Here is a 13,200-nt window from a genome sequence, read left to right as displayed (position 1 = left end):
CTCATTCAGTTTGGCGCCAGGACTGTGTGCATCAAAAGGGCTCCCTTCCAAGGGTGCCTCAGCTGTAGCCCCCCAGAGGTTGACAGTGAACTGGAAACCAGACCCACTGATCCTAGAAGCCCGCAGCTCAATGCCTTTGAACAGAGTGGGAGTGTCTTGGAGCAAGCTGCAAAGTCACGTAAGATAAGGGGCCGAGCGGTACCCAGGGTACAGGGCGAGGGGACCCGTCCGTGGCTGTCAGCAGAATTCTACCACTTTTGTTCTTGGAAAGGGTGGTGACTTCTGGTTTCAAATTCACTCTGATTGATTTTTGTTTGTCTGGAGAGGACTTAGGGATGAAGTCATTAAAGGGGCTGTGTGTGGGATGAGCTGAGGGCTCTACCTCCCCGGAAGCTACTGTGGGCCCCTCACTTTCCCTCCTGTGACACCCCAACCTGCTGCCTCCTCTCTGACTCAGGACCCTTATCTCTGCCTGCTCATCGGCCTCCGCTCCTGTCCCGGCAGCAGCCCCATGAGAGCGGCACTGTGTCCGTCTTCTCCTGGTGCTTTCTCCACAGTACCTGGGAACACCTGACAGGTAACAGGGCCTCAGGTAATATGTGAGGACTGGGTGACACTATTCACCTGTCACCCAAGTTGCTGTGGGGTCAACCCTGGCTCTTACCCTCCCCCACACCCGGAGCTCAGGAACCAGTTTCCCGGGTGTCTCTGCCATCTGACTCCCCACCAGGCAGTGACCTGGGCCTCCGCACTCCTCCCTTTACTATGCTCCGAGGGACCCCAGGGTGCACAGATTCCCCAGTGCTGCCAGTTCCTGTGCTCTGCCCAGCATCCTGAGCCCTCTGCAGTCCTGCATCCACCTCTCCAGCTCCCCTCCTTCCTTCTGGCTTCTGCCCTTGGGCTTCAGTATCAGGGCTGTTGGACTTTGAAATGGCTCACCTTCCCGCCTCTGTCCCTGCAGCCTTTCCTGCCTGTCAGGCTGTACTCGCCTGGTGAACTCCAGCTCAGCTCAGCACTCGCCTCCTCCTGACTTACCCAGTGTCTCCAGGCTGGACCCCTGGTTCCCAGAGTCCCTTGCGCTTTCCACTGGTCACAGGCCCTACCCGCTGGGCTGTCAGTGTTCACTGTCTGTGTGCTCCACGAGATGGTATGTACAGCCGGGTACTTCCCATGACCACCAAGAGTATGCCGGGAAACATCGGGGAGCAGACGGCCCTGGGTATAATGTCCGCTCTGCTCTCCTCTACCTGTGTGTTGCTGGACACACTGTTTACCTTTTTAAGCCCGTTTCTTCAACTCTAGGATAGAGATAATAATAATATCCACACCGCAAGGAAATGGATGGGCAGTGCATGCTCAGCCCTAAGCTCTGTGGGTAGCTGGTGAGAAGGGCTCCATCCAGGTTAGCCGCTACTATAGCTAAGAAAAATATTTCTACAGACCGCTGGGGCAGAAAGTCTCCAAACTTCAGGGGAATCTGCTGTTGCAAAGAAGAATTAAGAACCCTTTCAGAAAACAACAAATCCTCCCAAGTGCTTCTTTAAGAAAGATGGGTGATTGGTCAAGAAACCAGGCATCCAACGCAAACTATGTTGCTAGAAATAAAGCCCCCAAAGTTCAAAGGAAAATGTGGATGACTTGGGGGGACAGAGGGGAATGATTCCAAGGTGTTAAAGTGCTGGAGAGACCCGTGGCGAAGGAGAAAGGATGGGAACGCCTTGCTTGGTGGAGGCTGCAGGGTGCAGTCAGATCTTACTAGGCACAGGTGCCTCCTCTGGCGTGGCCGGGTGCTGAGCCGCGCCGGAAGCGGGGCACTCCCGCATTTGTTGAGGTGGCCTTAGGCATTCCAGCCTTCTCTGGAAAACCTGGAGCGCAGGCGCCCCCAACGAACCCGGGAGCAGGTAGGAGGCAGCAACTACACGCTTTCGTGCGCTCTAAGTGTGTGCGATCGGCGGCGGCTGCCCGGAAAGGCTGCGGGAGGGAGGGAGGGAGGGAGAGATTCCCAAAGAACACGGAGACCCGGAGCCCGGGAGGGCCAGGGCACCCTGGAGTCTCGCTTCCAGGAAGGCCGAGCGCCCGAGCGCGCTGACTCGCGGGTCAAGCAGGAGGCGCTCGAGTCCCGTCTCCACCTCCCCGCGGCGACCTCAGTCTCCTCCTCCAGCAGTGGGTTTGCAGCCCTCGCAGTTGGAAAAACAGCCCCGGACCTACAGGACCTAAGCCTGTAGTCTCAGCCTCGTCCCCCCCGCCGTCTCCCGAGCCAGGGCTGGAAGGAAGTGCGAGGCGGCCTGGGGCGCGGAGCACCCCCCGGCGGTGCGCGGGGACCAGCGCTGGCCGCGGGCCTCCGAGGTCCCCTGCGCGGGTGGGGGCGGCGCGCCCCGGCGGGGACCCGGCCCAGGGCCGCGGGCTCCGGGCCGCTCCGGGAGGTCCGGCCGTGAGCGTGACCTCACGGGGAGGGGCCAGCGCGGGGCTGGGCGCGGAGCCGGGAGCGCAGAGCGCACTCCGCCGCGGATCGCAGGGAGCGCACGCCGCCGCCCCGATGGAGCGGTACAAAGGTGAGGCTCGGGCTCCCCGCGCAGCGCGCTCCCACCCTCCGCAGCGCGAAGGCGGTTAGGTCTGGACCCGCCGGACGCAGGGGTGCGGAGCTGGCTGCCCCCGCCCGGGGCATCCGGGCCGAAGAGAGGGCGACCGCCGCGCCGCGCCGCGGGCCGGGCTGGCGGGCTCCTAGGTAGCAGCCGGGGCCTGGCCCGCCGCGGGCGCGGAGGACGAGGGTCGGCATCCGAGTGGGGCGAGGCTTCCCACCTGTAGAAGAAAAGAGGGTGCGCCCGCGTACCCCACCCCGTCCGCCACCGGAAAAAGATGCCTCAGGTCGAGGGGGCCCCAAGTAAGGTCGTCGCCGTGTCGCGCTGCTGAGGGCAAAGGGGCGAGGTGTTGGGTTCTTTCCTCGGGCTCAGTGCCCCATCGAGGTCTTCTTAACAGATACCCCCAAAGAGCCCGCGGAGTGGAGGGCGCTTGGCGCGGCGGGGTGGGGAGGGCGATGCGCAGGTCCAGGCTGGGTCGGGCTCCCCAAAGGTCCCGCAGGTTGGCTAAGCGCGTCTCTCCGAGCGCTCGGATCGCGCGCCCCCACTCTGGGTGAGGGTGCGGGGGTTGGGGGCAGACGGGGTGCCCAGCAGGTGGAGCGCCCGGCGGCGTCCGGCCCGAGGGCTTAGCCCAGTGCGCAGCTGAAGGAGCTTCGGGTTTGGCCCGGGCCCTGGGGGAGCTTGGCCCAACGCTGGCGGGCGGGCCCGGGTGAGCCCAGGTCCCAGCCAGCTCGCGCTTTCGGACCCCGGGGCTGGCCGGGTTCGCCCCCTCCCGCTTTCCCTTCGGAAAAGCCCAACGCTCTCTGGTGCCGGGCTGGTTTCAGCCAAACCTGGGAGAAGAAATACTGCTTCTATATTTGATTTCCCTGGGGAGTGAGTAATAAAGGCGAATGCCTTGATTCCCAAGGAATCATAGCCTCCTTGTTTTCTTATTTCTGAAGCTGACATAGAGACCTTTGAGGGACCGGCTTTAATTCCCTAAACCGGTAATGTTTCTGGGCTTTCCTTTTTATCAGGAGGGTCATTTGGTTACCGGTGGGGGTGAGAGACCCCAGTCTTGGCCAGCGCTTCACCTGTCAAGTTTAGGGTCTTCGGTAGCGCTAAATTCGTTAGCAACCACGGATTTCTTTCTCTGACCTTCTCCCAGAAGCTTCTCTCACGTTTTTAAGCCGGTGGCTGTTTTTGTCTCGAATTCTGCTGGGATAAAGTACGTTATGTGACTCAATGGCCCGGTGTGTCCATCTGCAGTCCCAAACTCGGGGAGAAGCCTCTGGTCTCTCCAAGCAAAATGGCAGTGTGCGAACCCCCTCCATCCCCTGGATCTTCTGCCTTTTGTAGAGACCCCAAGGGAATTCAAGCCTTTGATCTCCTGACCAGAAGTATTGGCCTCTGAGGTCCCTTTGGTGCCCTGAAGTGTGCGCTGCAGGGAGGGGGAGGGGATGTTGGCCCCATAATCTCGGGTCCAGGTTGTAAGCTACTTTCTCCAATCAGCAGATTGAGGGTCAGTGGTTCCAGGTGGGGTCTTCCCAGATCCCGCTAAACATCAACAGGTTTCTGTGCTCCTGGTTTCTGACTTGGCCCTCAACCTGATGAAATCAATTCAGTTTATCTTTCTGGGGAGTTGAGAATCCTCCCACTCTAGAGAATCCCTTTGGGGCTCTTTGCCAACTGAGGGAAACTTAGTTTCCAACTCAGGGTGTTTATATTTTTGGTAACACCACCATTTTGCTGTAAACCCGGCTGCAGAGTGATAGGTGGATAAGCTTGAGAATTACCCGTCTCTTGCAGAGGGTAATCTAACTCATCTGCACTGACTCAGGAGAAAAATGTTTGTTTCACGTCTCACTGGTTCCACGATTCTAATATTTTCCCTTTACCTTTCATGGAGGAATTTGGGGATTTTTCCTCCCTAGGGAATAAGGAAGGTGTGGTGGTTTAAACAATGAAGTTAGATGGAAAAGCAGTGTTTCTTTGGGTTCTCAAAACCCATGTCAAATTATAAAGGAGCCTAGAATTTGGGAGGCTGAGATAGGAGGATTACCAGTTGGGGGCCAATCTCAACATCTTAGACTCTGTTTCAAAATAAAAACTAAAATAGGGCTGAGGGTTAAAATACACACACACACACACACACACACACACACACACACACACATCTTATTGTGCACTTTTTAAGTTTCAAATGTTTCTAAATTTCCAATTTTGAATGTTCCCTCTCCCACATAGGTAGAATGCCTCACTGCTATCTTGAGAGTCTTGAAATGTTTTCTCTGATTTGTAAACCTTCGGAAGGCGTGGCTGTAAGAGATTGTTTCTCCCTGTTCCCCAGCCTGCTTGTTACACACTGTGCACCCTCCAAAACAGACTATCATTTTAAGGCCCTGGGCTGGTTTTTCCATTGTCTCGTAGTATATAAAGAGAGGCTAGTAGCTACAGGGTGGTTGGAACATCACCCTCTGCGTAATATAGAAAAGGTCTCGGACTTTTTTTCTCAGTTCTTTGCAAGCCCATCTGTTAGATAGATATGGTTTTCTTAAGCAAAAAAACAAGGGGTGTGGGAGTCTGTGGGGGTCTCTTCCCAGAAGGATGGAGCTTTTGTGGCAGTTGTCATAAAAAGTTATGGTAAAGTTGCTCTGTCTCATTTGTGAATCTCTTTGGTGTTATATAAGCAGTAAGACCCTTTCAAGTGGCCGGGGTGCAGTGCCAAGTCCTCCAGGGTGCCTTGAAAAGGTTCCCATCCTTGGGCGTTTACATATTGATGACTCCCCTAAGAGCATCCTGTATCACTGCCCAAGAGCCCATTGGCTGAACTCACCCCGTGAAGTCAAGGATTCTGGTTCCTGTTGCTGCCCCAGCTGGCGAGTGGGTCCAGGGCCAAATGCGACTGACCTACTATCTGTGGATTGCGCTTAGAATGGCGTGTCGAAGCTTCCTGAGCTCGCATCACATTTGGACCCAAACCGGCCTGGTTGACAGTCAGACTTCGCTTGGGATCAGAGGCTTTGGTTGACATGGTAATCCTTGACTGCCTAGGCTCTTTGGTTTGAGTTTAAACCTCTGCTTCCCCACTGAGCTCCAGGGCACAGGGGTAGAGAGGAATCTTGCCTGGGAATCTAGGGATCTGCGGTCAGGGAAGGGCCGATAAGGAGAAACAAACTCAGAGAGACCTTAGCCTTGGGTGGAATTATCCAAGGGGCTTTAAAAATATGAATGTACGTGCCTGTAATCCCAGTACTTAGGAGGCTGAGACAGGAGGATCATGGGTTCAAGGCCAGCCTCGGCAACTTAGCGAGGACCTCAGCAACTTAATATGACCCTAATTTAAAAAAAAAAAAATTAGGGCTGGGGGTATAGCTCAGAGGTAGAATGCCCCTGGGTTAAATCCCCAGCAGCCCCCTCAAAAATATATGAATGTGTGGGTTGGGGGGGGATGGATGTACAGGCCCCATTTGCTAATCTGATTTAATTTTCTAGTTGTGCGGCTCGGGGATTGCCATTGTAAAAGATCCTCATGTGATTCTAATGAGCAGCCAACACTGAGAACCATATTTTCTTTTACAAGGTGAAACGTCGCAGTAAGAAAGTAAAAAGTCACATGTATCCCTTAGCATCAGAGGAGTTGGTTTCAGGACCTTTCCTGAAGACCACAATATAAGAACTCGCAAGTTCCTTATGTAAAGTAGTATAGCGTTTGCATATAACCTGTACATAAACATAACCCCTGTATGCTTTAAATCATCTCCACATTACTTATAATATCAAACACAGCATGCATAGTTGTTATACTGTATTGTTTAGGAAACGATGAGAAAAAAGTCTGTTTTTAATACACATGTACCTTCCTAGGCCTGACTACGTAGGACATGTCAGAAACATAGCTTTTTTTTTTTTTCTAAATATTTATGACCTATGGTTGATGGAATCTGAGAAAGCAGAACTCTTGGCTCTGCATGGCCGATGGTAATTATATACACACCTGCTTCATCTGGGAAAAAAACAGAAACAAACAAAACAAACAAAAAAAGAAGCAGAGCCCTTCTCTATATTCCCACGATGGACCTTAATTTAATCTTGTGATGCCCGAGAAATCTAATGTAATTCACCTTTCAAGCCATTAGGCTCTGAGAACGCTGTTTCAAAAACAATCTCAAAGCCGGGAGGGGTGGTACACGCCTATAATCCCAGAACTTGGGAGGCTGAGACTGGAGGATCACAGGTTGGAGGACAGCCTCAGCAACCTAGCAAGACTCTCGGCACCCTAGTGAGACCCTGTTTCAGAATAAAAATTACATAGCTGGGAGGTAGCATGCCTCTGAGTTCATGCCGCAAAACCAAAAGAAAAGAAGGGGGAACATTCTTACACGTGGTGCTTTAAAATCCTAAGCTCAAGGCTGGCGCACACTCTTGACCCCAAGCTCCCTGACTTTGAGGCTCTTTGTGTGGGAGCCCCGGGTGCTGTGGCGATGAAATGGTCTGGGTCACAACGACTGTAGGGTCACCCTGGGGCCTGAAGGGGCCAGCCAGTGGGGGAGTTTTACAGTGGGCCCTTCCCCTCCCGAAAGAATGGGAGCTCTGGGAACTGAGCTGCTTCCAGTACAGTTAAGGGGCCAGGAGGGGCCCTGCAGCTTCAAAGCTGAGGAAGCCCTGCCAGTTTTCTTCCGAATCCCTTTAATGACAGGAAATGTTTCTCTGAAGACTTCTGTCCTTCAGGGAAAGACGACTTTCCCCAAGCCCAGGCAGGAGAACAGTGGCATGTTCTGTCCTGAGCCGGGGGATTCAGGGAGCCCCTGAGCTCTGTGGGCCTCAGTTTCCCTCCGGGGCTCTCCCCTGTGACTCTTCCAAGCTACGCTCCGCGGTCACCGAGGAATCTTTGGGAAAAGGGAGGCTGCGTCTTGGGGAGGGGAGGCGAGGGCGGGAGTGGGGATGGGTCACCCAGCCGGGTCAGTTTAGGATTGTGATTCTTCTAAATACAACCAATTTCCTGTTGAGCGTTGGGAGAGTTGCAGACTTAGTGGGGAAGGGAATGCCCTGTACTATGTGAGGAATTCGGATCTCAAGGACTTGTGTGGGCCTCTGTCTCCAAAGATTGTTAGTTAGCTCGGAGCCTTGGTCGGAAACACAGATTTATTTTCCCCCATTTGAGAGACAGGTCAACTGAGCCCTTAGAGAGTTCGGAGTGTTAAACGGGAAACACTACGCCCGAGAGTTGAGTTTCTACAGGGAGACTTGCTGCTCAAGGCTTGACTGAGAAAGAAGGGCTCGAGGGATGTCATCAGCGTTCTTCATCAGTGTCCCTCCATCCAGGAAGGGACCGGCTGCTCCTTGCGCCCCTCAAGCATCAGACCTCGCCCGCAGTTCCTCTTCCACAAAGCTGCCCCACCTGTGCCCCTGTGGCCTCTCTGCTTGGGGCTCAGCCTCCTCAGTGCCTGATGCGTCCTAGGAATTAAGCAAATACTTGTTGAATTAAAGACACATGGCTTTACAGTTATGTGAATATATTTATCTCTCCTGCTAGACTGAGGTCCTTCAGGACAGGGGCTTTAGCCTGGCCTGATAGCCCAGATTTGTAATTTCAGTATTTGTGAGGCTGATACAGGCAAGGATCATAGGTTTGAGGCTAGCCTCAGCATCTTAAGTGAGACCTTCAGCAACTTAAGACTCTTTCAAAGTGTGTGTGTGTGTGTGTGTGTGTGTGTGTGTGTGTGTGTGTTACTGGGGATTGAATTTAGGGGCATTCTACCTCTGAGCTATACCCCCAACCCTATTTAATTTATTTATTTTTATTTGTAAACAGGGTCTCAATAAATTGTTGAGCGCCTCACTAAGTTGCTGAGATCCTCCTATCCCAGCCTTTCAAGTACCGGGATTATAGGCATGAGCTACTATGCCTGCCTAAAAATAACATCTTTTTTTTTTTTAATTTAGAAAGGATTGGTTATATAGCTCAGAGGTAGACTGCCCCTGGGTTCAAGCCCCAGTACAAACAAATCAAAACAAAAACAAAGACAGGACTTAATCTTTCCCCTCCAAGTGACTTTCCCCATCCCTGGCATGTAGCTAGGCTCATAGCAGGGGTCTGGGATATGACTGGTGAGTGAGTGAATGGATGAGCCCCAGGCTCAGAGCACCCACGCCCCAGCCCGCAAGAACAGAGTGGTTCGCAAAGGGAAATAAAGCAAAATCTCCAAGCCAAATCCTGGCCATGGAGACGAGATCCCGGCGGCTGCCCCTGGCCGCCCAACTTGAGCCTTCTTTCTGTCTGTTCCAGCACAGGCCTGCTGCTGTCTGGTGGTGCAGAGAAGGATCCTGCAGGTCTCTGCTTGTGAGTATGAGCCTGTCCGTGCCTCTGCCGCAGCTCACAGGACTGGCGCCAGGCTCCCTAGGGTGCAGTCCCAGCTGGGCCCATGGTCTGGAAGAGGGCTGGGGACATCGCAGAGCCGGGAGCCGGCCTGGGTGCTCGGGGGCTTCTAATCTGGCTTTTGCCACTAACTTGCTGTGCAACCTTGGGCAAGTCAATTAATCTTTCTGGGCCTTGTTTCCTCCTCTGTACAAAGAGAATAATGACTACTAATCTGCCTCCCAGGCCACTTAGAGGAATAATTTGTAAGCTACTGGCGAACACCCTGAGAAAGGGAATGCTAAGTTAACCTGGGGGAGCAGCTACCCCTGCAAGTCCCCTGTGATGTGCTTCTGCCCTTCAGGTGGGAATCCTCACAGCTGAGCTGGGTACCAACTAGGGCTGTCATTTTCAAAGCATCTGGGAGCTCAGAGTTGGGGCTTCTCGGCCAGTTTCTGGGCATTCTTGCTTCCCAGAGACAGCCTCAGGGTAGCCCTTCTATGACAGCTGATACGGAGGTAGGGAAGGAATTTCTCATCATTCAGCCTCAGGTGCAGAGTCATGTCCCCATCCTGCTTGACTTTTTACTGATGTCTCAGTAAGTTTACATAGGAGAGATCATTACGGTCTCACAATAGCTTTGAGCTCTTTACTAATTTTCTATGACTTAGTTCTTAATTTCTTTCTAGTTTCAAAACAAAGGAACCCAGACTCCAGTGAATGGAGGGTGTGGGGAAGGTATAGACACACAGGAAGAGTCAGCCTCACCTTGGATACTCTGCATCAGGCTGGGGGCTGGCGCTCTGCAGAATGAGGCGGGGCACTCTGCAGAATGATGGCAGAGTTGAGTACCTGGGTGGTGTAGGAGAAGTGCCCATGCCTACAGAAGCCCTGCTCTGCTGTCTTCTAAATTGACCCCGAGAGTTCTCTTCTTCCTTCATTGACGTTCACGAGGGACTTCCCGGGCAGCCGCAGGTCTGGCAGTGGGTGCTAAGTGTGCATGACAGCTCAGCCTTAGCGCCTTGCAAGTTAGCCTCTGCTCCTGGTTAAACAAGAAAGGAGCCAGGGGTCAGCCGGAGTTGCACCCTGCTGTGTGCCAGTGGGGTGCATGGGAAGTCCTTCCCTGGGAGGTAGCCCTTCCCAAATTGGGCAACCAGTGGTCCCGGTTTGCCTGGGAGGTCTCTTTATTAAATACCTCTTAATCAAGAATTTGGGGCCGGGCGTGGTGGCACACGCTTGTAATCCCCGCGCTTGGGAGGCAGAGGCAGGAGGATCGCGCAGGTTCGAAGTCAGCCGCGCACGCTGGCTTAGGAGACCCTGTTTCCAAATAAAAATGTAAAAATAGGTCTGGGAGTGTAGCCCAGAGGTAGAAGGGCTTCCAGGAACCCCAGTACCACAAAAAAAAAAAAAAAGAAAAGAATTTGGTTTCTCCAAAGCAAAGGTGAGTGAGAGTGATTGTTTAGTCTCTTTGACAAGAAAGTGAAAGTCTGAGGCTGAAAACCCAGTAGATTATAACTAATTGCCTGGAATACACCGCAGGATGCTCAGTGGAAGAAGCCAGACCCGAGCCGCCATGCTGTGTGTTACACAACTTTCTGGAAAGGACAGAACTACCTGTAGGAAAAGAAAGTCGCCAGTATGTGGTTGCTGGGACTTGGGGGTGGTCACAAAGTGGCATGAGGGATATTTTTGAAATGGTTGAAATATTTAGTATCTTTGCTATGGTGATTACACAGGAACATGAATTTGTCAAAACTCAGAACTGTATAGCTAACAGGGCAGGGCAGTGTTTGTTTTTTCCCTTTTCTCTAAGTAAATTATACCCCAGTAAAGCTACCTTTTAAAAACATCCTATCAAGCCAGGCATGGTGATACATGCTTGTGGTGATACATGCTTGTAATCCTAGTACTTGGGAGGCTGAGACAGGAGGATCATGGGTTCACAGCAGACTCAGCTATTTAGTGAGAACTTACTGAGACACTGTTTCAAAATAAAGAATAAAAGATAGGACTGGGGGTATAGCTTGGAGGTAGAATGACCCTGGGGTTCAATCCCAGTACTTCAGGAAAAAAAATCCTATCAAGTTGGGCATGGTGGTGCATGTCTATAATTCTAGATGTGAGTGGCTGAGACAGGAACATTGCAGGTTCCTAGCCAGCCTCGAAGTCCTCTGCAATTTAACCTTGTTTCAAAATAAAAAATAAAATAGGGCTGGAGGTGGTAGGTGACTAATTATAGCATTATATGTTATGATGAGATGGAAGACAGGCTCTTAACGTGTTAAGAAACTCTTGTATGCCAGGCGTGGTGACGCACGCTTGTAATCCCAGCGCTTGGGAGGCTGAGACAGGAGGATCGCACAGGTTCGAAGCCAGCCTCAGCTACTTAGCGAGGCCCTCTGCCACTTAATGAGACCCTGTTTCAAAATAAAAACTAAAAATAGTAGCTCGGAGGTAGAATGACCTGGGTTCCATCCCCAGTAGTGCAAAATAAAAAAATAAATAAACTCACCCTATCTAGCTGGGTTTATATGGTGGCACACACCCGTAATCTTGATACTTGGGAGGCTGAAACAGAAGGATTGCAGGTTTGATATCAGCCTCAGTAATTTAGCAAGACTTTCAGCAATCTAGAAAGACCCTGTTTCAAAATAGAAATAAAAATAAAAAGGGCTGGAGGTGTGGCTCAGAAATAGAATGCTCCTAGATACAATCCCCAGTACCAGGAGGAGGAGAAGAAGAAGAAGAAGATGATTCTGTCACATTGTGTGAGGGTATTGGATGAAAGACCCATCAAGAACAAAACCGATCATTACAGCTTTTAAGTGGAAACTGAGTCTTGGTGTGGTTTTGCCCTCAGTGGTGCTAGAGACGGAGCAGAAGAGGGTGCAGAATTCTGGTGTAAAACCGAAGGCTGGTGGTATCTGAAATGTCAGAGACTTTTCCGGGCCGAACAGTCACTGGAATGATGGAAGCTCTCCCTCCATTTAGAGAAAAGGAAAAGGAGTTCTAAAGTCAGGCAGCAGATGAGCCTGCGAGGGCCTTGGAAGAGGGGAGCACCAGCTGCGTGCTCTTCACACACGGATCTGATGCATCGTCTTTGGCAGTCTTTCTGCAAGTCGTCTTTTCGCCAGTAAAGTTAGTGAATTGGAATTGAGTGCCCAAGTCTGCACCATAATGACTTCCTGGTTGGCTTTCTGGTTTTGGCAGTCCTGGGAAGAAAGAACCCAGCATGTATCAAAAGATCACACCAAGTCCTGGGTGATGTCAGGGGTCAGTACCTTGTTTCCAGGCAAGGAGAAGCTGCATGATGCAAGGGCAGGATCATCAGCTCCACTGCACCTGGGGAGGGGTGTGGAATCCCCCACAAAGAAAGGGGCATCACTCTGGTGGTCCTTGTGGGATCTTAAGATCTTGGTGGTTTCCATGTTTTTAAAAGATCAAAGCTCATGTCAGCTCTTTTTCAGGTGAATTATTTGTGTGTGTGTGTGGTACTGGGAATTGAACCAATGGCATTCTACCTCTGAGCTAAACTTTCAGCCCTATTTTATTTTTATTTTGAAACAGGGTCTCTCTCGCCGGGTTGATGAGAGTCTCAGTACGTGCTGAGGCTGTCCTTGTACCCGTGATCCTCCTGTCTCAGCCTCCCAAGTACTGGGATTACAAGCGGGTGCCACCACGCCCGACTTTCTTCAGGTGAATTTTGTCTGGCTGTGTGCCCTGGGGAGTTGGGGCTTGTCTTTGCCTTAAATAGTGTGTTAGATCACTGTGGAACATCCATCCCTGAGGACCGCACTATTTGGCATAAATTACCCAGGATTTCACACATGCAAATCTTTTCCCCCACGAACATATCCAAGCCACTAGTCACCCACAAAGGCAGTTCTGTTCCGCCTGTCTTGGAGTGTTCTGGAAGAATAACAAAGTAATAGCTGGTACCGTTCTTAGTTCTAATTGTCTTGACTTTGTTGGGAAAAGGGGGGAAGTTGGAAAGGCAGAAAGTCTTTATTTTTTTTTTTTGTATTAGGGATTCAATTCAGGGGATATTCTACCTCTTAGCTATACTCCCAGCCCTATTTTTTTTTTAATTTTGAAACAAGGTCTTGCTAAGTTGGTGAGGGGCTCACTAAGTGGCTAAGGCTGGTCTTGAGCCTGCAATCCTACTATCTTAGCCCCGTGTATTGAGATTATAGGTGTACACTACCAAGCCCGGCAGGAAGTCATTTTGGGGCATGTTTGTTGTGGAAATTCCTTGACACAGAGTCAGATCTGGCTTATGGCCTGTCC

The 13,200-nt window shown here is 51.6% G+C and overlaps 1 protein-coding gene across 2 annotated transcripts in view; it reads left to right on the top strand.

Moving 5' to 3' along the window:
• Nucleotides 1-2,536: 2,536 nt before the first annotated feature.
• Nucleotides 2,537-13,200, top strand: part of AFAP1L2 (actin filament associated protein 1 like 2) — a gene marked incomplete at both ends in the record, with an annotated part of 104,783 nt that continues 94,119 nt past the window's right edge. For both annotated transcript variants that reach the window (XM_080695214.1, XM_080695213.1), the window contains 2 exons: nucleotides 2,537-2,552; nucleotides 8,845-8,898. In XM_080695214.1, coding sequence (XP_080551340.1) covers nucleotides 2,537-2,552; nucleotides 8,845-8,898 — 70 coding nt within the window. The remainder of the gene's footprint in view (nucleotides 2,553-8,844; nucleotides 8,899-13,200) is intronic.

Source organism: Muscardinus avellanarius (genome assembly GCF_963383645.1).
Source record: "Muscardinus avellanarius genome assembly, chromosome: 4".
Lineage (NCBI taxonomy): Eukaryota > Metazoa > Chordata > Mammalia > Rodentia > Gliridae > Muscardinus > Muscardinus avellanarius.
Note: the sequence above shows the minus strand (reverse complement) of the source record. Positions and strands in the feature narration are given on the sequence as shown.